This window comes from Pezoporus occidentalis, unplaced genomic scaffold (assembly GCF_034315485.1).
Source record: "Pezoporus occidentalis ecotype Australia unplaced genomic scaffold, CSIRO_AGI_Poc_V1 ctg25, whole genome shotgun sequence".
Classification (NCBI taxonomy): Eukaryota; Metazoa; Chordata; class Aves; order Psittaciformes; family Psittacidae; genus Pezoporus; species Pezoporus occidentalis.
In genome coordinates this window covers 2,414,671-2,438,287 of record NW_026914394.1, presented here as the reverse complement: position 1 = coordinate 2,438,287, position 23,617 = coordinate 2,414,671, and the positions used below count along the sequence as shown (strand labels likewise).

At 41.3% G+C, this 23,617-nt stretch overlaps 1 protein-coding gene across 5 annotated transcripts in view; it reads left to right on the top strand.

The window, feature by feature from the left end:
• SPATA6 (spermatogenesis associated 6) overlaps positions 1-16,605 on the top strand; it is a 54,322-nt gene extending 37,717 nt beyond the window's left edge. For 2 of the 5 annotated variants that reach the window (XM_062623220.1, XM_062623218.1), the window contains exons 11-14: positions 1,914-2,013; positions 5,711-5,799; positions 10,502-10,715; positions 15,011-16,605. In XM_062623220.1, coding sequence (XP_062479204.1) covers positions 1,914-2,013; positions 5,711-5,799; positions 10,502-10,682 — 370 coding nt within the window. In that variant the 3' untranslated portion in view covers positions 10,683-10,715; positions 15,011-16,605. Of the gene's footprint in view, positions 1-1,913; positions 2,018-5,006; positions 5,054-5,710; positions 5,800-10,501; positions 10,716-15,010 lie in introns of those variants that run through there. The other 3 variants (XM_062623219.1, XM_062623221.1, XR_009965707.1) reach the window with 3 other exon arrangements.
• Positions 16,606-23,617: the final 7,012 nt, after the last annotated feature.

The following is a 23,617-nucleotide window of genomic DNA, read 5'->3' as shown; positions in this document are numbered from 1 at the left end:
AAAGTTACTTAAAAGCAGAGAAATGGTCGCTTTCTACTTACATTTCTTTTTCTCTCTGGTAATAGAAGGAATGATTCAAAAGACTGCAAAGAACTCCCTGCCCTGCCTTAACCTTCAAGGCAGACTGGCACTTCCTATTTTCAGGATCCTGCTTCTGTTAATTTTAACATTGACAAGTTACCTGTTTTGTACTAAAGCTTTCTGTGTGTACTCGGTTTGCCCTTTTTAGAAAGAGCTGCGCAGTTCTTTAGCTGCGTTGAAATTTCTGGAAGTCTGATGAAGGTAAACTAAGCCAGGCATGATCAGATTGGGGATTTCAGAGTGACATGATGGATAATGCAGGGAATATGATAAACTGGAGAGAAGAGAGCAGAGGGGCTTGCAGTCTCAGTCCCACAAACCCATCCAGAACCCACTGTAGGATCTCAGGGTTTAGAGTTATGATGATTCTCCACTGCATCAAATTTGTGAAGCCAGCTATCAAAGCATATCACTGTTTCTTGTTCTCCTAATCCACCCAGAGTATGGCAGCCCAGTACTGCTGTTGGCTGTTGTTCCACCAACTCGGACTGCACTGATATGTCTTGCCAGCTCACAGCTTACGTGGTGACCCACATTCGTAATAACGTGATACCACACTGAGCTTTTATTTTCCTGGTGCAAAGTCAGGTTCTCAGTGTGTAAATGATCCTATTCTTAAAATCCTACTTGCCTCCCTTAACAGTCTGAAAATAACTATTGCTATGAACTTTATAGAACCATAGAATGGTTTGGGTTGGAAAGCAACTTCAAATCATCTAGTTCGAAACCCTTGCCATGGGCAGGGACACCTCACACTAAACCATGTCACCCAAGGCTCTGTCCAACCTGGCCTTGAATACTTCTGGGGACGGAGCATTTACCAGTTCTCTGGGCAGCCCATTCCAGTGCCTCACCACCCTCACAATAAACAACTTCTTCCTTACTCCAAGTGGGTTCTCACAGGGGTAGAGTAGAGGGGCAGGATCATCTCCTTTGATCTGCTGGTCAGGCTTCTTTTGATGCAGCCCAGGATAATTTCAGCCAGCTTCTGAACTTGCTGAAACAGATGAGGGTGGTGAGGCACTGGAATGGGTTCCCCAGGGAAGTTGTGAATGCTCCATTCCTGGCAGTGTTCAAGGCCAGGTTGGACAGAGCCTTGGATGACATGGTTTAGTGTGAGGTGTCCCTGCCTATGGCAGTGGGGGTTGGAACTTGATGATCTTAAGGTCCTTTCCAACCCTAACTATTCTATGATTCTATGAGGGGTTTGGGTTTTAGAAAAGTGAAAAAAAGTGCTGCAAAACATAGAAGGATAAAATCCCAAAGTAGCTGTTAGCTTGAAGTTACTCATATCAAGCAAGCTACCTGGTTTTTAATTTAAAAAAGCAACTTAAAATGCAGTTCTATCTTGTGAAATAAAGACTCTGAATTTGCAATTTTTTTTACTCCATAGGCTTTCCAATTTGCACTCGTTGGGGTTATCTTCCTGTTGATTTATTCCAGCAAAAAGAATTTGATGTGTATTATACTTCCTTTAAAGAGAGGAAAATAAAACCTGATCACTGAGAACCGAATAACTGTATAGCTTTTCTATCCCATAGAGACAATGCAAACATTACAGAAATATTACTGAAGTTACAAAATCATCAACATTTTCTGTTTCGCATCTTTTGTTGGTATTGTGCACTGCTTTGAAATCACTCTTTACTTGTACCCCAGAGGAGCAAAAGAAACAAACCTAAACATTGTATATGTTGCAAATAGAAAGAAGTAATGCATGCTTCATGATTTAAAACAACAGCAGAATAAAAAACCACAAACAAACCTGAGTCAAAAGCATGTTTGAGCTTTCAACAAGGAAATGTTTCTTCCCTTTGTTTTTCGTCTTCCAGATTTAGCTCTGGTTGGCCTTTACCAGCAAATGGAGAGGAGATCCACATGAGAGTGAAAAATATTTTGAGGACACACAGTGCTAGACAGCGCCTAATATTTGTGAGTTTGACTGCAAACTAAATCCTTTCTTTTCTCCAAGATGGCTGAGGAAGAGAACTGTACCTGCAGTCCTGGTTTTATTTTAATATTGTCCTTTTGAGGCAGCCTTGATTGTAGAAATATGGATCTAGTTCCTAAGCTGAACTGTTTCACACTATTTTGAGTAGCCTGCTTATGTGTAGTTGCTATAGGTAACCCTCTCATGGGTTATTAAGAACAAAAACTTTCTTATATATATATATATATATATAGTTCTCCACTTCCAAGTCAAGAAAAAAATATGTTACAGATCTGTAGAACATCAAGGCTTAACATGTTGTGCAGCTGCACATCAGCAGCTGCTTGTATCCAGCTGTCTATAGGGCTAATGTTATTCTTCAGATGTGTGCTTTTTTCCCTTTAATTACATGACTTTCGGTGAGCAGAGCTCTTTATCTAATAAGATTATGCCCGGGATCAGAATATTTTGTCCTTGAGACTGATGGAATTTTGAAGTGTGGTTTTAGACAGATAAAAATTTTTGCTATTGTGATTTTGAGGAACCCAGTTGTGACCCAGCACAATCCCAAAGCATTGTACAAACTGAATAACAGTAGTGCTCATCTGCAAAGGACTCAGGGTCTTAAGTGTGAGGTGAGGTAGAAGAAAGGTAAGATAAAAAGATATAAGGGTGAGATTAGGTAAGATTAAGATTAGGAGCTCTGATGAAATGACTGGTTTTGTCTGACAGTCTTAAGACACAAATATTATTGATGGGTTAGAAGACATACGAGTCTCCCAAAGTGGAGAAAGACATCTTTTTTTGCTTCAATTTCTCCTCTTAGAAAATAGGGATTGTTGATAGAAATCTGCTTTTGAATGGTCCTGCAACTTTAAGTTACTACTGTCCCCAGCTCTCCACCTTTCCCCTCTGATGTAGTTTACTATCAGTGAGAAGTGTGGGAGCCTTCCCCACCACCTCACACTTCAACACAGGAACAGCAGATGTAACACACTGGCACATGAGCTTTGCTGGCTGGGACACAGTGACTCCACCTACTACAGTAAACCCGTGGCAGAGTGAAGGATGTTGTCTCAATCCACTGCTTCAAGATGTACTGAAAAAAGTCTTAGCTCTGAAGTCTCTATTTATTTATTTCCCCAAATTCAGCCATCCTAGGCAGCTCTTTGTGTTGCCTGCATGCTTTCTTAATCTGTTTTCTCTTTCTGTTCAATCTTCATTTTAAGCTTAGTTGTTGTGCTTTTTGTTTTAAACTCAAAAACCCTTCTCTCATGCATGCTAAGACTGATTTAGTTCATGCTTTACCTCCCTGGTATTGTCTACCAACATTGTGATCTTGTGAGCTGCTGCCTTTCAAATAGAAGATGCCCATCACACTTTTCTGTTTCTCAGCTACTCCAAAATAGGTACAAATCATGTCAAATGCTTCTCTGATGTTTCAATGAACTTAAGATAACAAATTGGATTTCATTATGGTCTAGCACCTACATGTAATGAAAGTTTGCACAGCCTGAACTATCTCAACTGGTCCTTGACTACTTTCCTTGAGCAGCAGACCATGACTTTTTGGTGAAAGATTTACTAGTTTATTAGGACAGCTGGATGGCTGATTACATGGTTTCTTCAGACAGTCATAAAGACCATTAAGTACAATAATGGGTAAATGAGAATTCCATCATTTTCTTCCTATTTACTTACTTATATAGTTTAAAACATTTTACTTTAGAATGATTAAAACATACAGATATTCACTTGTTACTGCAACATTGCACAGATGCACACAATTTTTCAAGCATGTTGTTAGGTTCTTGAAGCATGGTACTTTCTGTTGGCTTTCTGTTAGCACAACTTGTCACTTCCAGAATCAAACCCTTGCTGAATACTCACAGGGATTAAAAATCAGAGATGATGCTTTTCTGTTTCCTTTCCTGTTGAAAAATCTCAACGTGTTTGTGCCCAAGAAAATCCAGATATCAGGGTACTGGATAAGATTTTTGATTCTTTAATTAGCAATATGGTCAGAAAGGTGTTGAGAAAGGACCATTTTTCTTACTCCATTTTCTTCCACCAACCAAAAGGAACGGGAGGATGTTACAGAGAAGTCTCATGGTGTTTGGTGACTGTGTACGGCTAACTTGTGAAAGCTGTGTTAACAGCAGCTGAGCAGCTTAAAACAAAATGAAAATCAGGCCTACTTGCAATGAGTACTGGAAAGTACACCAGGATTGGTTTGTTCTTCCCCAGACTGCACAAAATCTAGGCTGAGTTGTTGCACAGTTAATGGATGAAGTAAATGAGTCATGTTGAAAGTGAAGGAATAGTAAAGGAAGTGCACTGGCAGCATGGCAAGTAGATTTTGGCTCCCGTCTGCATTCTCCTTCAAACTTTGAAAGGTTAAAAAATACCTCTTATTTTGTTTCATTCTGCTAAATAACTATTCCCAGAAGCATTCAGCTGTGTTTTCCAAAATTTTGTTTCCATAATGTTCTATAAAACTAGTGTGACTAGAGCTCTACTGCAGATTCCTTAGGGTCCGCACTGTAGCTTTCTGCTGTGACATTCTGACAGTATCCATAATGTTTCCATCTTTTTTTGCTTTCCACAACATAAGTTGCCTCTGGCAAATGCTGCAGTTTTATTTACCACTGTACCCCATTTCCTCTTCAGTGCTCTATAGTCTGTGACTGTTGAAGGAAGAGAGCTTTCCTGTTTACAAATACACTTATTACCTCGTATTATACCACAATAAACTGTGTTAGGTTTTTCCTCATCCATACACCTGCCGTTCAGTTTGCTCTGCTTCTTACTGCCATCTTCCACTATATTCATTCTCTTTTCTCTCAGTTTTGTGTGATGATTTTTACTGCACAGTCTTTGTTTCCAGTTATTTCTTCTATAGCATGAAAGATGATTTTGTTTATTAATCCTTACAACAACTGGCTTCTTCTGAAAGCCACACTTAGTATCACCTCCTAAGCAGTGCTCTTCAGAGTAGAGTGAACGTGTTTGTGTGGTGGAATTTCTACCATCCTGCCTCAGGTGAGCAACTGGCTCCCTTCACATGAAATGTTGTCTTCCTTACTTACATAAGAAGGCAAATATGGCTTAATTAATGTCTAGGTAGCATTTAGAAGATCAGACTGCTTTCTAGTGACTACTAAGAATACCACTGAAGGGTCATTAAGTGTATCATAGATATTTTTTTTAATTGGCTAAGTGTGTTCTCAACCTTGTATATGGAATCGAAGTATTCAGATGTGTGGAATGCTTCCGTCTGTAAAATGCATTGAATGGATAACGACGGCTCATTAGAAAAGCTAATAAATGATAAGTTTTAGGTTCCTTCCCCCCCTTTTCTGCAAGAAACAAAAGTAAGGCAGTGAGCAGTTTCATAACATTTTACCCATGTGTTTGTTGGGGATTACTGAAGGTTGTGCTGTCTGCATAGTTCTCTAGATCTATATTGTCTAAAAATTCTTTTCAGTTTATTACCTTAAAATTATTAGCTGAATTGTACTGAACTTAATTAAAAGTGTTCATAAATGGCATTTGGCTCATTACACTTTGTCCCTTTCTCCCCCAAGAAATGTAAGCACTTTAATAGTCTTCTACTAAATGGAAAGAATTTTTGAAATGAGATCATTGTAACCAGAAACCAAGGTAATGAGAATTTGATTTCTTCCTTTTTTTTTTCAGGATGAGAGTAACTCATCTAAAGGAGCCTTGACTAAGACAAGAGAATCTGCACTTAAAGCACCCTTATCCATGAGGCAACAACAGAACGGGTATGGAGTTTTTCTCTGACCAAGACAGAACAGTCATAATCCTGACATTGCCCTTTAAATTTAGCTAAAAAATTCTCTTCCTATTTTGAGCTGTGTAATATATTGCACTGGGGAAAAGCTTCCATAGGAGTTACTCCTACCAAAAGCAGAATGCAGTTAACTATAATTATGCCTTTCATGCTGTTTGGCAGTGTGTCAGTATAGTCTTCATAAAACACTCATTTTGGAACTGGACTTGGTCATAAAAATGATCCTTGGGCAGCATGTTTTAGATTTCATCAGCCAGAGAGCAAATGTCACTTTAAAAATAACTAATTAGTTATTTTTTCTTAAACCTATGGGAGTACAAAAATAAATTGGAGTTTATTTAGTGATATGGCTTCGGGCTGTTTGGTTGTTTTCTTCTTTTTTTTCCAAAACACATTTGGAAAAGAGAAGCAGCTTCAAAATATACAGCAAATATATATACTATGGTTTTGTGATTCAGCTTGCCATGTTTCAGAAGACATCTTGAAAACCTGAGATCTTGAAAGCCTAGTTTTGTAGGTTAATTATTCTGTGTACTCCTCACATTTATGACTAGGGTTTTGCTTGAATATTTTACTTAAAAGCACCAGTTGAATTGACTTTGACAACGTCTTTAGTAGAAGTTATCAATATTGCTGTTCTCCATGCATACACACAGTATTTTGTACAACGTTTTGGGTACCTGTTGAAGGAAAAATACCAAGTAATGTAAAACGTTTTTTGGATTGTATGGATTTGGATTGTTTGGAGTTTGGATTTTCTGATTATATAAAGAGAGAAGTCCTGGAACTGTGGTGCTAAATTTGAGAGGTCCTGACATATGAATAAACAGGGTTTATTTTGATAATTCAGTGTGATGCAATATTTTGTAACAAAGGCTTCCTGAATCGTACTTGAAAAGAGGGTAAGTAAGTCAATAGGGGTATTGTAGCAAACTTCAACTTGCAATCAGTTAGATCTAAGATGTTCATTTATGATTTCTTGGCTTCTTTTTTTTCAATTCCTATAAATTGTAGTCACCTCTGTGCAAGGGATCTAGTTAGTCAGATTTCCACATGTATGTGAAGTTGCCGTTGAAGTTGTTGGTATTCCTGTGCTCACTCCTTTAATTTGTGTGTAGCCTTTCTGCTCCCTTAACCTTGGCCCTGACAGCTGCTGCAATTACATTTTGTAGGATGTGTTTGTGAGAAAGAAAGTGCAAGTTTTTGTTTTGAGGCAGCTTTGGGATTTTGTGGTTGATGCTGAAACTGCAGACCATGAAAAAAGAAAACCCAAACCTTAATACTGCAGAATCTTGAAGTGATGAGATATGAAATGTGGCACTCAGATTGGGAAAAGACTGCTCCTTGGGTTTAGAGGCCAGCAGCACTAAGGGCGAGACATGAAAGGACTCGAGGAAAGTGGCTGCTGAGTGTTTGCCACAGTGCTCATAAACAGGATACAAGGACAGAGACAAAGTTCATAGAAGGACACGGTACTGTAGACCAAATGTTGGCAGTAAAGTAGATAGATGATTGAAAACCACTGGGAGTAAGGAAAAGGTCCGTGTTTTGTGAAATATTTAGTACATGATTCACTCAGAAAAGAACTGTGACATTTAAAGGATATGTATGAGGGAACAAAACCCTATGACAGGTATTTCAGAGCAGGGAGTTGCGTGAAGAAGTCTTGCTGTTAATACAATTTGTGAGTGTAATTCCCAGATTGCTTAGCTTGGGTTGTCAGCTGGTTTCCAGTTGAGGCAACAGAGGGACTCTTCTCTAGCTTGGCTGTATCCTTTTGCACACCAGTGCTAAGTATCTCATGTGCAAGGTCTGGCTAGTGGAAATGCTCGCACTCCCGCCCTCCAAAAAAGGAAGGTAAACTGAAGCTTATGTTTTTTTTCTAAGTCTTTGTCAGTACCAGAATAAGGAATCTGTGAAAGTTACTGTTGGGTTTTTGAGTCTTTCCTTTACTGCAGTTAAAGTAGTTGAATTTTGAGTGTCTCTACATGTAGATCAAGCTTTTAGTCAAAGTCAAGCACAAGGCTGCCTTCAGGAAATGAATACGGGGGAAAAGAGTATCAGAGTTATTTCTTGTATAGTTACAAGTGCCACTTCTAGCACTGTGCTTATTTGTTGGCCTGAGAATGCTCTCATCACAAGTGAGGTAACACTAACTGAAGAAAAGAGGAGGTGAAACTTCAGTTGTTGGTGGGTCCCGTGGGTATTGACTTGTCTACATTTAATACAGGCCTGTATAACTTTTCTATCAGTTTTGCTGTTTAGTAGGTCGGTTCTTCGTGTCCAGACTGTGAGTAGAGTTCACCCTCTCCGGGATGATGAACAGGTTTAAGTTTGCTTCATGCTGTTGACTGACTTTAAATGTTGGAGCTCTTTTGAAAAAGTGTGGAAGAGGCCTGCCTTCCTTTATGATATTGGAGCCACATAGAGATCTTGTTGTTTTACATGGTATAGGTTGGCATCACCCTAATATTTGAATGTTAGAAATCTAAAAGCAAAAGCTATTCCTTCTTTTGTTTTCATGGGACAGTGGAAACTTAGAAATGGGAATTTAGAAAACTGATCCTACATCTTCCTCTTCTTCCCTCACCATTTTCCTTTCTTAAAGTGAAAACTTTGTGTTTTGATGCAGCTAGATAGAAGTATATTTGTGAGTCCTTTGACAAAAGGTTTCTTTCAGTTGTGTCACAGGTGTTTACTGATGTTAACTTAGAATCATAGAATCATAGAATAGTTAGGGTTGGAAAGGACCTTAAGATCATCTAGTTCCAACCACCCTGCCATGGGCAGGGACACCTCACACTAAACCATGTCACCCAGGGCTCTGTCCAACCTGGCCTTGAACACTGCCAGGGATGGCGCATTTACCACTTCTCTGGACAACCCATTCCAGTGCCTCACCACCCTTACAGCAAAGAACTTCTTCCTTATATACAATCTAAACTTCCCCTGTTTAAGTTTGAACCTGTTACCCCTTGTCCTATCACTATAGTCCCTAATGAAGAGTCCCTCCCCAGCATCTTTATAGACCCCCTTGCTATGAGGTCTCCACGCAGCCTTCTCTTCTCCAGGCTGAACAGCCCCAACTTCCTCAGCCTGTCTTCATACGGGAGGTGCTCCAGTCCCCTGATCATCCTCGTGGCCTCCTCTGGACTTGTTTCAACAGTTCCATGTCCTTTTTTATGTTGAGGACACCAGAATTGCACACAATACTCCAGGTGAGGTCTCACAAGAGCAGAGTAGAGGGGCAGGATCACCTCCTTCGACCTGCTGGTCACGCTCCTTTTGATGTAGCCCAGGATATGGTTGGCTTTCTGGGCTGCGAGCGCACACTGCAGCCAGCTCATGTTCATTTTCTCATCGACCAACACCCCCAAGTCCTTCTCCACAGGGCTGCTCTGAATCTCTTCTCTGCCCAACCTGTAGCTGTGCCTGGGATTGCTCCGACCCAGGTGTAGGACCTTGCACTTGGCATGGTTAAACTTCATGAGGTTGGCATCAGCCCATCTCACAAGTGTGTCAAGGTCCCTCTGGATGGCATTCCTTCCCTCCAGGGTATCAACCGAACCACACAGCTTGGTGTCATCGGCAAACTTGCTGAGGGCGCACTCAGTCTCACTGTCCGTGTCACCATGTCACTTGAGGACAATGTTTTAAGTACTGTTTTGACCGTAGTAGATTAATAAGTTACATGTGTGTAAGAAAATGTAAAGCTTCCCTGCAATATGTAATCCATTTCTTAAAGATGGACACTGTAAGCTTCGTATTTCTGGTTTCATTTCACAGACTGAGAACATTCACGTAAGGCTGAAGATAACCCTGTCCTACTTTTTACATGTCTTAAGTGTCTGAACCTTTGGGCAAATGTGAAAAATACCACCTCAGTAGCCATTTTCTGCTTATGGTTTTTTTAACTACTTGTTTCATGCTTTATTACAGGAAAATGCTCGTTTCATTACATGACACAAGCCTTTGTTTTGGAAGTTTTAAGAGAAGTTAAATAGTCATGAAGTTTCAATATACATGCTTCAGCTCTGTCAGTGTTTTGTAATGATTTTCAGAGATAAATTTCACTTTGTAGATCTAGGAAATACTTTCTCAAAGCAGCTGAAATATGAGGCTGTTATTTGTGTTTAATATTAAAACAGTGACACAGAAGATGGGGTGGGGAAGGAACATTCGATTGCCACTATATCATAATGTATTTGGGAGAATACTTAATCCAAGATGCTTCCGATAGAGCACTTTGCAGCTGCAACCACAGTAATTTAGTATACCTCTGATAGATTGTCTTCATATTGAAATAGCTGCTTGTGGTTACATTTTAACCTTGAAAGGACACAAAAATCCTACTGTGTTGCTCTTGCATAGGCTTAGTACCTAGCACGCTATCAATATACAGCAAGATTACTGCATGCTCTTTGAAAATTAATTTGCTTTCTATTTGGGAGGTATTATCAAGTGCACTCAGATAAGTGGGGGAGAATTTGTGTGTATGAATAACATGAGGCTCCCATTTCTTAGAAGTAGCTGCAGTGCAGTTTTCATTTCAATTTGTGAAAGGTAATCTGTGTTTAGCAGCTCTACATTGTGATTTCTGATGATTTTGTGCTTCTGATTCCTATTCCTTGTCTTGATTTGTTCATTATTTCTTCTCTCCTTTCTTTTGACAGTTCACCAGTGCTGCAGAACACTACTGTTCATTTGGATAATGGTGAATATTGGTCTAATCGTGCATCTGTATACAAAGGGAAGCCTCACAGAGCCATCTTTGAAGAGAGTCTTGAGAAAATATACAGAAACATGTACCAAAAAGCTGCTGGCACTGCTTCAGACAAAAACCCACACTCCTAATAACAATTCACCTGGAAATGCACAGCATGTAGTGTTCTTATTTGTTATGAGATCTATTTTTATGTAACAAATATTTGTACTCTATTTTTAAGGTGTAATTACGGTTGAGCAGGGTTTTCAAGAAGTGGGGTTTTGGTCTGGGTTGCCAAAGGAAACTATTAACTCTGCTCCTCACCTTGCTCTTCCTTCTCTTCCTCCCCCTCCAAACAACAAATCAGACAAAAACAACAGCAACTAAGCCCATCCACAGTTAAGCAAGATGGTGTTACTCCTGTGGGACTATGAAAAGAAGGCTCATTTGAAAACATTTGAAGAGTAATATGTCTGCTGGCCCTTGCTGTCTGATATTAACTCAGGTTTTTGCTGCAGCCAATTCTTACTTAATAATTAAAGCTATTTAGTGACATAAACAGGCTTGACTGACAAAGCAGGGTATCGTAGTTTTCAGAGAGGGGGTCTAAAAAGGAAGGTGAATGTGAGCGTTGTCTTAAAAGCATCCCATGTGGGACAAAGGAAATTGTTTTCTAGAATATTGGCTTTGGATTATTTAGTTTTGGGAACTCTGATACTGACCTGTAGACCTGTTTTCAAAGTGATCTCAAGCACCTTTAGTCACAAATTTCCTAATACTGTCGAATTTTAAAAGAAACTCACACAGCCCAGCAGCCTTTGTATCCAAAGAAAGGTCATCTTCACACACCTTGTGCATTTGAGAGCTTCCAGCTTCTCTTGAATGCAGCCACAGTATTTGCCAATATACTTGTAATTTTAACCAATATGAATAACAAAAGAGTGTGGAGGGGGGAAGACTGCAACTAGTCAGCAAACTCCTCATATACTCTGTGCAGACCTTCTGAAGTTCCTGCATCACAGTCCCACCTAATCTGGAGCCTGTCCTTCCCAGTCTGCTGGGATCCTGTTGGCAGAAATAGCATCGTTTTTGCTAAAGGCCACCAAATGTTCATCAGCAGTTCGATGCTTTCCCCAGAGATGGAACCTTTACAGCTTCGCATTGAACAGATCCCACATTAGCAGACCAGGGCAAATTGCCCATGTATTGAAAAGCAGAATGTTTTAAAAGGGCAAGAGTGTCCATCTCCCGCTTCCTTTCAGAATGGGGGGAAAAAACAAATGCCTGTTCTGGCTCCTTCTCTGTCTGAAAGAACAGATTCAGTTACACCAATGCCATTTTACCTGTTATGATTGGATAAAGGATAAAGCTAGCAGCACAGATGGCAGAACATATGACTGTAACCTGCCAGCATGCCTAGATAAACAAGAAGTTGGTCTACTCTGCCTTCCATCCTTTAGTGCTGAGACAACGTAATTGAATTGAGAAAGCAGTTGGTGAGCAATTACGCTAGTGGGAAAGCATGTTGAAAGGCTTTGTGCTTCTGTTTCAGGAATGGGGACTCTCAGAGGAAGTGTCTTGCATATAGACATTTCTATTCTTTGGAACTGTTAAACCAGTTGAAGTGGATTAGCACTGATAACTTCCTGTCCCTGATGCCATTTAGCACATTAGTGCTTTCAAAGGGCATTAGTTGCACAGTCCTATGCTATGGATAAGTGTTGAGTCACTCTATGAAGTAGTAGTGCACTTTTTTTGCAGAAGTGAAAAGTAAAACATACTCAAGCTGTGCCACTGAAGGCATGGTGGCCATGGAGTATTGTGCTGCCAGTGCCTGGTATTGATTCATCAGCCTGTTCCTGTGACCCCATGTTTGTCCATAAAGGAACAGTTTCTTTCTCCTTGCTGCTCAGGAGAGTAGGTATATTCAAATGGATCCTAAATAGGCAGGGCACATTCTAAGAGATACTTTCCAAGCTTTTGGCTTAAATGAATCTACTGAAATATGAAGGTTGTTGCAGTTACCTAAGTTTGAGCCATAGGATTTATTCTTCTTCTTGTGGTAGCCCAGTTTTCGTTCAATATTCTCTGTGTTTTCCCTCCCCAGTGTCATAGCTTAGTAGAAGCTCCAGTCTTCTGAAGATTGGCTGCTCGCCTTTGGCATAATCTGCTTCTATGACAGAATGACTTTTCCATTCCTGGCAATCCAGCAGATTTCAGTCCCCATTCTATGCATTAGAAGGCCTGACTGCTGAGGCTTTGGGGTTTTTTAAATGGATGAGTCAGGACACAAGTTGCCATGTATTCAAGACAAAAAGAGGAGATGAAGGAAGTTGGAGGCCATGGTGAAAAAACAGTGTAGTGTTTTTGAGAGCTCCAGAGGAATGGCTAGGGTATGCCTGTTTGATTCTCCTAGCTAAAGAAAGGAAACATACGGTAATATGGCAACCTTCAGTTTTTCAGCAAAGATGAAAAATTTTTCATCAAAGTTGAAAACTAGATGGGAATTAAAAAAGAAGTTGTTGACCAGCGTGAATATTCTCAGTGTAGCATTCGTATGCAGCATAACAACAAATGAAGCAGATAGACTGTGAGTGTCGTTGGCCCTTCTCCAGCTGCGAGGGGAGATGGTGTGTATAATGTCTTTCTGAATCAGCTGCTGCAGGATATGTGCTTCTCTCTTGGGTCAGAGTCATTCTACAGCTTGTATGCTGTGATACAGCAGAGAGTGTTCTTTTCCAAGCACTGTGCTGGAAATCTGGTTTGGTTAATGGAAAACTTTTCTCTGAAATGTGACTTAAAACCCAAATTACTCCGATCTGTCCATAAAATCTGCAAGCCACTTTGTTTTCAGAAGCATTTGGCCCCTTCCCTGTTTGCTCAGCTAACCCTCTTATTAATATGCGTGCAGCTCAAGTGCACAGAGCACTGCTGCTCCTTTGCTGCTGCAGTATGTGATAAGTATAGGTTCAGGCAGCGAACCAACGTAGTAATAAACTGTAATTGTTTAGTGCACCTTGCCTTCTAATACAATTTAAATCCCTTCTATCAAATGCAAATTTCCAGGTTCCTGAGTGGATCTTTAAATAGCATTTTTCTATGCTCATTCCTTATCTTTTGCCATCCACAAAGTGGTCTGTTAGTGACAGTGGGATGGCATAATTCCACCCCCGTCATTTTACCTCCTAAAGGAAAGCTGCCTACTCAAATCTAGAAATAATGGGCTAGATTAAGAAGGAATTAGTGTTTTTCTGTAGAGTCTGTCTCTTTCTCTTGCCCTCCCCAAGTTATTATAACCCATAAGTATTCTCACCAAATGCTATTCAGCATCCAGTGTTGCTTGCAGTATGCACTCAGTGCAGTATTTTAATCACTTTCATTTTAATTAAGTCAGTCTGCTTCCTACTTAGTCCCTCCCCTCATTCCTACAAATAACTTGTTACAGTTTAGGATATTGGGGTGGCTTTACACAAACTATCTACTTGTGTTCGGTAGAAATGCAAATCCTTTGGTGGTGAGTGGTAGTTGCTTTGGAAATCACTTGGTCATTGACCTATTGTGGATTAAAGACAAAAATGTCAGACTCTAATGATTTGCCTTATCTAAGTTTTCCACTAGGAGAAGCTTAAATTGGTCCACTAGGCACAGGAGAAGATGAGTAATGGGGACACATAGGAGCATCTCGGCAGTCCTGAAGTGACGGATCTTAAAGGTCTTTTCCAATCTAGTTGATTCTGTGATTCTGTAGATGGGCAGCAGTGTTTATACTTCAAATCTGAGCAGCTTGGAAGATGCTGAGAGCTGTTCTTTAGATTGTGCACCACATGCTTGTATTTTTCTATTACTTTAGAGGCTGCCAAAATGGTGAGGGGAGAAAGAAATCTACCTAGAGTTGTTGGGAATCTATATTTTTGGTAAAGTAACAGAACTTTTAGCTCTGCTCAGTATTAAAGAGTCTTCCAAACTCTCTCTCATTGTTACCTCAGCTGTAAAATGGGGAGTTTGTGCTCTGTTGAAGTTTAATTAAATGACTGTGAAGTGCTTTGGGATCCTGAGGTGACTGTTGCAGAAATTATTTTGTGGAAGCCTGGCTGAAAAGTCCCATCTCATCTCCAGGTTATTAAAGAGGCTTTATTTTAATTTTCCCAGTTTTATTATGTTTTAATTAGACAGTTATTAAGCAAGTGTTAATCTTATCAAGATAGAAATCTATTAAGTCTAAGAGACGGCTGAAAAAGATAATGAAGTACTTTACTACGTGTGCTTTTAGGCACTAATTTTTGCAGTTGGTATCCTGCTCAGCTTCTGTCTCCTGCATAAGTTGGGTTCATCATACTCAGACTGATTGTTCTCATGATATCTTTTCTTTTCTAATACAAATCATTTTTGTCATCCTGATGTCTCAGTGCTGTCTGCTGTGTGTACTAATCAGCGCTATTAACATCTATCACATCATTTGTTCTCATCTTCTCCCCAGGAGCAAGGGGTGCAATGATGTGTGCAACTTGACAGTGGAAAAGGTTGTTGTGGTGTGCCATGGGGTTGTCAGAGAAAGTAAGTTGGAAGGAATCTCTGCCTTTTCAGTCCATGTGCACAGAATAGCTTATTAAATCTACTCTTCCTGATATTCAAGCTTCAAAGTCTTTGCTGAAATGCTGAACTATGCAACAAAATTCTTCACCTTTCAGCAGTGGTCACATAACTGTATAAATCTTGTAATGTAGAATCTCTGGGTCATGGGAAGACCTACCATGATGTTCATTTCTTCAGTGGTTATGGAGTGATCATTATCAGGATGCTGAGAGTATCTCAAGAGATTTGGTTAGTAGTAAAGGAATTTGGGGGAACTTTCAAATCAATGAAACTTAGCTGCTTGATTCTGGTGAAAGTAATTGAAGCTGGAATATTTCTGTGGATGATCTTGACAAGCTACCTCACTGACAAATGATGTCTGGTATAGGTGAGGGTCTCTGGCAGCAGCAGAGAACCAGTCTTTGCCCAATTCCCTTCGGTTTCAATGAATAAACCAGTGTGGTGGGAAGTGACCAAGAACAGGTAGTATTTCTATTACTTAGTGAACTACTAAGCACAAGCCCCACTTGTGCATTGGTTTCTACCGCTTTCTCCATGGAATACAAAATGTCATCAACCAAAGCCCTTAAAAGATGAAGCTGTAGCTCTTTTTGTTACCAGTGTTGGCTTGCCAAAGACTTGCAGTTTGTTCCCTGTTTGTCTTGAGTGAGAAATTCTGTGAAGTGCAGTGATAATTTGTCAGGATGACAACATAAAGGAACTGTAATCTTTTTCTTTGCTTGATCAGTTTGGAGATTGTGCTCTTTCTTCATGTGTATTTCCATTCAGCTCTGGGTGATTGCTTCCGACCTAGCAGTCTGAGAAGTGGTGATCTGAGCCTTCTTCTCAGCCCTTCAGGGAAAGGAGTTTGCTGTTACACAACAACATCCCTCTTGGTTCATAAGAATTGACCGATCCTGAGAATACAGCACAAAAACCCTGTCCTGTGATCAGGCATTTATGTAACCCTGCAGAGCTGATGCCATTGACAGAGCTTCACACAGAGGTGGGGTGGGAGGCTGAAGGCTTGGAGAGTGGTTTGAGAGTGGCTTCTCGTGGCATGCCGCGAATTATGCATTTGTATACCGTGAATAATCAGTGTGTAAAATAACCTGTGAAACTTTGAAGTAACAAAAGCACTATTTACATTGCTGAGTGGGGGTGAATTCTAATGCTTATATTTGTATTGTTACACTGACTTGAATTTTTGAGCGGTTAGCTAATTGTGTTGTTACTATAGTCGTATGAACTGGTTCATTCAGTACTCCAGTAGTAAACATTTGCTAAGAGGTTGCTTTCCCTGCCTGCCTTGTTTTCACCACAGTCATCTAGTGTTTACATACATTTTAGCCTCTGTGCCATTTTTGAAGGCTTTATTTGTCTCATTTACGTTTTTGGTTTGGATAATACTTAAATATGAAATCCATCTGGGGAACATATTGTATATTCATGTTGAGGGGTAAAACCAGTTTTTAATTAAAATTTTATACAGCACTTGTATTTCACTTTGTCCTGTTTTATTATGAAACACTTCAATCTTCTTCCTAAAACACATATGTCTTGTGTGTTTCAAGATGTTCCCTGTTGCTCATGCAGAACCAGTTTCTGAGCCCTGTCAGCAGAGTGCCATATGTTCTGAGGTTCATTTAGCTTCTCTGGCGTTTGTGTAGGCAGCATATTGGATGTAATGCAGCTAAGCTCTGCTCCATTCTTTTCTTTGTAAACTTGTCAAGAGATGAAAAAAGCAGAGAGAAGAAAACACTGAATAATACTGGAGTGATTTGAATTATCAATAAGTTATGGTGACTTGACCAATCAAAATTGAGGTTTCTCGTGTACTTGAGGATTTTCCTTAATTGTGGCTTATGCGGAGCCTGTGAAATGATGCATTCCTCAGTGCTACCTGGTATTACACCCCAAACAAGTGCTGAAGATTGAGATATAACCCAAGCCATTTGGAAACGACAAGCATTATGTGCTCTTAATTTTGCATTGATTTGCAAAGAAAAGCAAGTACTGGAAGATGAGGTTGAGGGGATTGTGCTCCTGTCTGTTGTCTTCTTGCTCTGTGGAAAATAACTCTTCACTGTTGAAATGCCTGATACTAGAAAGAGAAAACTCAAGACTGATGGTGCCCTCATGCCATTTTTCTTACCAATCCATTCCTGTTTCTTCCGTGCCTCTCCCTACCATGAACCAGTAGGTACATCAGTCTTTAATACACTAGTGTGTAGGAACACAGCACTGATGCCTTACTGATGGTAGCCATATATTGTCAGATACTGATCTGATCTGTCGAAAGCTTTTCAGAACCATGTTGGTGACTGTGACAGAGGACCAGAGCATTATTGTGATTCTGTAACTAGAGCTGAAAAAGGAAAGAAGAAACTAGCAAAGAAAAAGAGATACATACGAAGCTGTTTCCCCTTTGCTGAGGTATGAGAGTGGAGGGAAAGGGCTGGAGTGGCTCCTTGATACCAAGTGTGTGGAGGAGAAGGGAGGGGAACTTCTGCAGTGCTGACCTAAGGTCAGTCAGAAATAACCAGGTGGAGTGACATGAGTGTAAACCTGGTTGAAGTGACAGGCAGCTCAGCTCCTGGGACTCTATTTACATATGTTTAAAACAAACAAAAAAGCTGCCTTTGTTCCTCAGGAAAATCTATTTACTTGGCATTCAGCTCATGTATAAGCTGGAACTTCTTTCATGGAAGATGTAGAAACAAAGCAAGTGACATTTCTGCTTTGATGTGAAGCTGAAGCTGAGATCTGATTTTGAAATATGAATGTAAACTGAAACTACCTCCAATTTAAAGGGAGGAGGAGGGGGTTTAATGACCTTAAAAGTTTTGGGAAGTTTTTTTTTCCCTCCCCTTGGGGACCAGAAGAAATTCTAACAGTAATCTTACTTATAGCTATAAGTCTACAGAGACAGTGGCTGTAGGTTAATGAAAAATTGACACTGCTCCTTGCCTGTGCTTCCAGCAGGATTTCTTTTCTTCAACCTGATGTGAACTATTGCACTGGATGTGTTGGTTATGAGGCTCACATATTAAATTGGATGTTGCGTTGTGGAAGCTACAGCAGCGAGTCACAGCTGAATGTTTTGGACAACTTTCCTGTTTTGACCGAATGCAGCAAAAATCAGGGGTTTCTTAAAATGGTTGCCATGGTCCTTCCCCCTCACACATGCACACACACAGTAATAAACCAGTATAAACCAGAAAGCAGGCAGAGGAATTGTCCTCAATGATCTCCAGCCCAATACTGAATCAGGGGTGCCATCAACCCAACCTGATAGTACTCTAGTAAAGAAACCACACCATGGAGCCGTAGCTGAGTGTTGCACGTGCAGTTGGTCTTATGTTTTGTACACATGTGTGTACTGTTTAACACATGTACTGTTCACACATCCCCTTGCATGGCACTGACCTCCTCAGGGGACATCCTGTGGCTCACAGAGAGTGGCTCAAGTGCCCTTTGCAGGAGTCTGTTTCTGCAGTGTCCTAGGGGACAGCTTCTTTGTCAATCCTGGGAACCAGGCACAGAGATGGCATGAGCTCAGCAGCTCAGGCTGACTTTGGTTTGTACTCTGACAACTTAATATCTGTCTGTTGTCCTTGGCATGGTGGTGCCATCTGGTCTTGCTTGGACAGCTTATCTGTAATACTGCACTGCATGGTATATCAGTTTTTGCTTATGAAATCTTGGGCTGTGTTTGAATGGCACAGCGATACCTTGATGCCAGCCTTTGACCAGATGGCACATGCTTAAATAACATCCCCCTGTGTACTGTGGTGAAGGTTGATTCACAGAGGTGTTTGAGACAAAGGGAGGGAAGGCATGAAGATGGCTTCAGGTATTAAATGGGATCTAAAGTCAGGAATTAAAGAGCCAAAGGATGGCCACAGACTTCCCTGCTTCCCTCGAAGGACTTCATAGCAGACTTTGAAGAGTACCCAGTACTTAGGCTGAGGGGCTGTTCTGGGGCAGAAGCGTTCACCACCTCTCCTGTAGGAGTTTCAAGACTCATTTGATTACAGAAAGGTGGAGAAAATGCACAACTCTGAGGGTCACAGTACACGTGGGAAGAAGCAGCATCATGTGTGGTGGAACCTGGGGCAACGATGGGCAGCACCAACAAGGACTCCTCCTTGAGCATTTTTCTAGTCTGAAATGGGGAAAGTAAACGTACCCCAGTAAATGTATATACAGGGCCATGAGATGAGGGCCTTGAATGTGGTTTTCACCACCATCCACTCTATTTTGTCCTTTGCCATTTCCTTTTGGCCTTGTCTCTTTTCTGTCTTCCCAAGGTTATCAAGTACTGTTTCTCTGCATGCACTGTCTGTGATTTTTATGTATGTGGTGTAAGTTCATAACAGACAACTGCTTAATGTAGCAGAAAAGGCTTGATCAAATCCAGCAGTTGAAAGCCAGAGCAAGATGCAGTCACACTAGAAGTAAGGAGCGTATGCTTTATATATATATACATATATATGTGTGTGTGTGTATACATAATGAGTATTGACTCTTTAGAGCACCTTAAATAGAAACTGGTTTCTTAGCTTGCAGTCTTTATGCCAAAATTGATAATTACACTAAAAGAAATATGTCAGTTTGGTAAGGAAATAGGCAGGGACATTCTGCCATAAGCACTTTGGTTATTGCTCAGTCAAAGATCACAAGTTCTACCAGTAAATGCTAGGTCAAAGTAGAAGATTAGACCTTTCAGAAGCTCTGAGTCTGGTCCTACTTCAGTGCATATGGCCTGGACATGTGCAGCTGGGCTCTTGCCACTTACCAAACCACAGAGTGTCCCCGAGGTAACTGGAGATACGGCTCTAGCTTAAATAGATGGGCAGCTTGCTTCACTTACTAACTCATTACCTTTTAATCTGAGGAGAAGCCAAACCCTGCTTTGGGGTATATTCAGGCTTTTCTTATTTGTCATAAACTTTTCAAGACCTATGCTACATTGATGACTTTTTAATTAGAAAGAAGACTTAGGTAGCAATACAATGTACAGCTAAACACCCACCAGTTCAGGGAGCGTGCTTTTGCTGCTCTGCAGAGATAGATACAGAAACGCACACCTGGAAATCCTCTTGCTGATATGTCAGCATTTTGAAACTGCTACAGCTTGAGGTTACCAGGGTTATTGTCTTTAGTCTGGGGCTTAAAACATTGCTCCCAACCTAGCATCCGGGTAAGATAAGATGAATCCACCGCAGGTAAGAAGTTGACCTTAGTATTTGTAGGAGAGATGCTTCTTGACTATGTCAGGCAAAATTGTTTCAAGCAACCTTCTCCTTTCCCCCCCTGGCAAGGAAGAGAAGTGTGATGTGCTGGTGTTGGAAGCACTGTGCACTGAGAAATGGAGAAGTGAGCTGCATTATCTGGGATGGGGGGAAGCATCCCCCAGGCACAAGGCTGTGGAGGGGAGTGGTGGGATTCCCATTGCTGGAGATGTCACAGCCCAGAGCCAGGCATGTGGGGAAAGTCCTGTGAAGGCACAGTGGTGGGTACCCGCACAAATATGGGTCTCAAAATGTAAGTTCATGAGTATGAACAAAGCAATGCAAAGGCAAAGCTGGTTTTAAGGTTTTGCATTACTACTGGCAGTAAAAGTAGGAGGGGGTTTCTGATATGTTCTTGTGTGTATATTTGTTGTTATTTTACTTGGGAAGGGAAGAGAAGGGAAAGGAAGGGAAGAGAAAATGCAGAAGAAAGGAATCTAAACAGTGTACATTTACTGAGTTTGTTTGTTTTCTTCCTTGGGACCAAAAGTGCAGCAGATCCTGGGCCTTTATAGCCTACATGTCCTCCTTTCCATGAGCTTTACCCCAGTGACATTTCCCTCTGTATTTTGTCTTTTATCATTTCCTTTTGGCTTTATCCCTTCTTTTGCCTTTCCATGGTTATAAAGCCCTGTTTCTCTGCATGCAGATCCTTGTGATCCCATGTTTTAAAGGGTCTGCTTTAACCCAGGAACAGTGACAATCAGCTGCGATTCACCTAGGCAGGTGCCCGTCTGCCCAACGGAGGCTGTAGGAGCTGCTTCTCCTTGTCTCAGAAAGCAAGTGCAAGGAACCAGAGGAAACACGGTGCCCTGTTTGCTTACTTACTCTCCACCCTGCTAAAATGCATGCGGTTTCACTTCTTTCCTTTGTAATAAGCTGTGCCCACCGCAGCGTATATTCTTTTAAATAACATTTTTAAGTATTTTCCGGTAAATTAAAGTGATGACATGTTTGGAGGGCTCATTGTTAATTTCATTTCCTTTGGCTCAGCCAGCCAGATAAAATGCAACGTTATTAATCTCTGTTTAAAAGAAGATCCTTTGCTGAACAGTAATAAATGATCTTGATAGATTTGTCAGGAAAATGAATGATAATCATTTGCACATAGACACAAGCCTAGTATGGAAGATTAATAAGAAAATATGTATTGGCATCATTAATAACATCTGCTGCCAATGGACTTGTATATTGGTTACAGCTCTGAAAGCGGTGTTCTTGCTAGGATATTGCAATTCATCCCGTGCTGTGAGGAGCGAGGCTGTGTCATGCTCCTGGGGCGATGACAAGCTACTCCCCAGTGAGGAGCCCAGCACCAAGGCTGCACCGCAGCCCGACACATCCACTGTTGGGTAAGTCTGTCATCGCCATAGCCCCGGATCCGCTGGGCTCTGACTTCCTTCTCACTTGTATTTCCTCATGGCAGTGCTAAAAACCCTCCCAGACCCCATGAATTTGCTCATTCCTTGCTTGTGGGGGTATGGCTGGCTTGGATCCTTGTTCTGTTCTCGTGGTGTGGGCTGAGCAGTGCCAGTGCAAAGCTGCTTCTAGCGCAGCACACCACCTGCAGCACCGGGTGTTTGATGTGTGCTTTTGCTCAGGGTCTGCGCTTGTCCCACCTCATGTATCTCTATAAAGGTTCCTCCAAAGCCTGCCAGAGGCATTTCAGCACTTGTATGTCTTCTGACAGCTTTAGAAAGTACCCCCGCATCACTGGGTGCACAGTGCATTAGAGATAAAGCTCTTCACAGGTGCTGAATGTGACTGTCATGGGCCTGTGTTTTTTCGGCCTTGATTGTCGCTGTTAGGAAAAGAGTGCTTTATTTGGAGCTTATAATCACTTCACCTGCAGAGCCTCTGTTGGGGTTTCCTCTCTTAAAACCCTCAGAGCATATCAGTGCAAAGAGCTGTATGCTCACAGTACTGCTCTCTGCCACAGCATCACCCTGCGCTGGTAGGGAGTCAAGAATCATCCCGCACCATCCCATCCAGTCCCTGTCCTTGTCCCTGCAGCTCCTTAGCACATAGGCGTGCTAATGGGGAGCTGCTGGGGTGAGCATGGGTCTGCTTGCTGCAGGAGGGACCCCATGGGGAGATGTAGCATAAACTGGAATTTATCAAGGCTGCAGAGGAGTGGCTGGGAGATGCAGGGGAAGAGCTGCACATGGATGTAGGCAGAAGGAATGGGGGTAGAAGAAGAAAAGGAAGGAGCAGAGGCATTAAAATGAGAAAAAAAAACATGAAAAGGCAACCCCCCCCATCCCCAATCTTCAACCAGAAGGAAAAATATAACCTTTTTTTTTTCTGTTTGATTTTTTTTCCAGCTAAATATGGTGCTTTCCTAGATAATACAAGCAAAGGTCAAGATGTTTTGAGAGAACTTTGGCTTATTTCAATAAACCATTTCAGCCTCCTCCTCCCCAACCATTCTTTTATCTTTCATTTCAATTTAGTGGTTTCAAGCAGAGTAGTAAGTCAAATAAAACTCCCACTGAAATGTGTTTCTCCTGTAGGCACACAGCTGGCTGCATCTGGCAATGCGGATGTCTCCATTCCTTCTGTGGGCCAAGCTCAGAGATGCAGTCACATCTCTCAAAGTGCATTACTTTGTTTAACTGACACAGACACCATCACTTTAAAAGAAACATCATCTTCCAGGGTCCATGCTGTGAGATGGGTCAGGGTCATATAACCACAGATCAAAGCTATTTGTGTCATTAAAAAGGAAAGAAAAGGCTTAGTAACTTTCAGTTCTATTCCCCACAAACCTGAAGTTTTCTTGGGGGAAAAGAATAACCTCAAACCTTTTAAACCCTGCCCTGATATTCCTCATCCTGTTCTGTGTTGCTTTCCACATGGCCTTAGCGGATGTGTGGTCCATAAAGAGGCAAGAAAGCCATTGAGCTAAGTGCTGCTAAGGGGCTCTGTGGCTCAGGAGCACTCAGCACCTCGCTGCTCCAGGCAAGGAGGCAGGAGCCCTGGTATTGCTAAATGCATTAGAAACGTGTCCGTTATGATTAGACATTTACCAGCTATTAATCACAGCTGGTAACTTGATTTCCTCTAAATGTGTTGAGGCACCCTCTGATCTGGGCACCACCTGCTCAATACTGAGTAGTGGAAAGGCAAGGCAAGCTCTGTGTCATATGCCTCTTCCCATGGGGGTGCACAGGTGACTGATGGGGCTGAGATCTCCCTTATTCAAAGGAAATCTA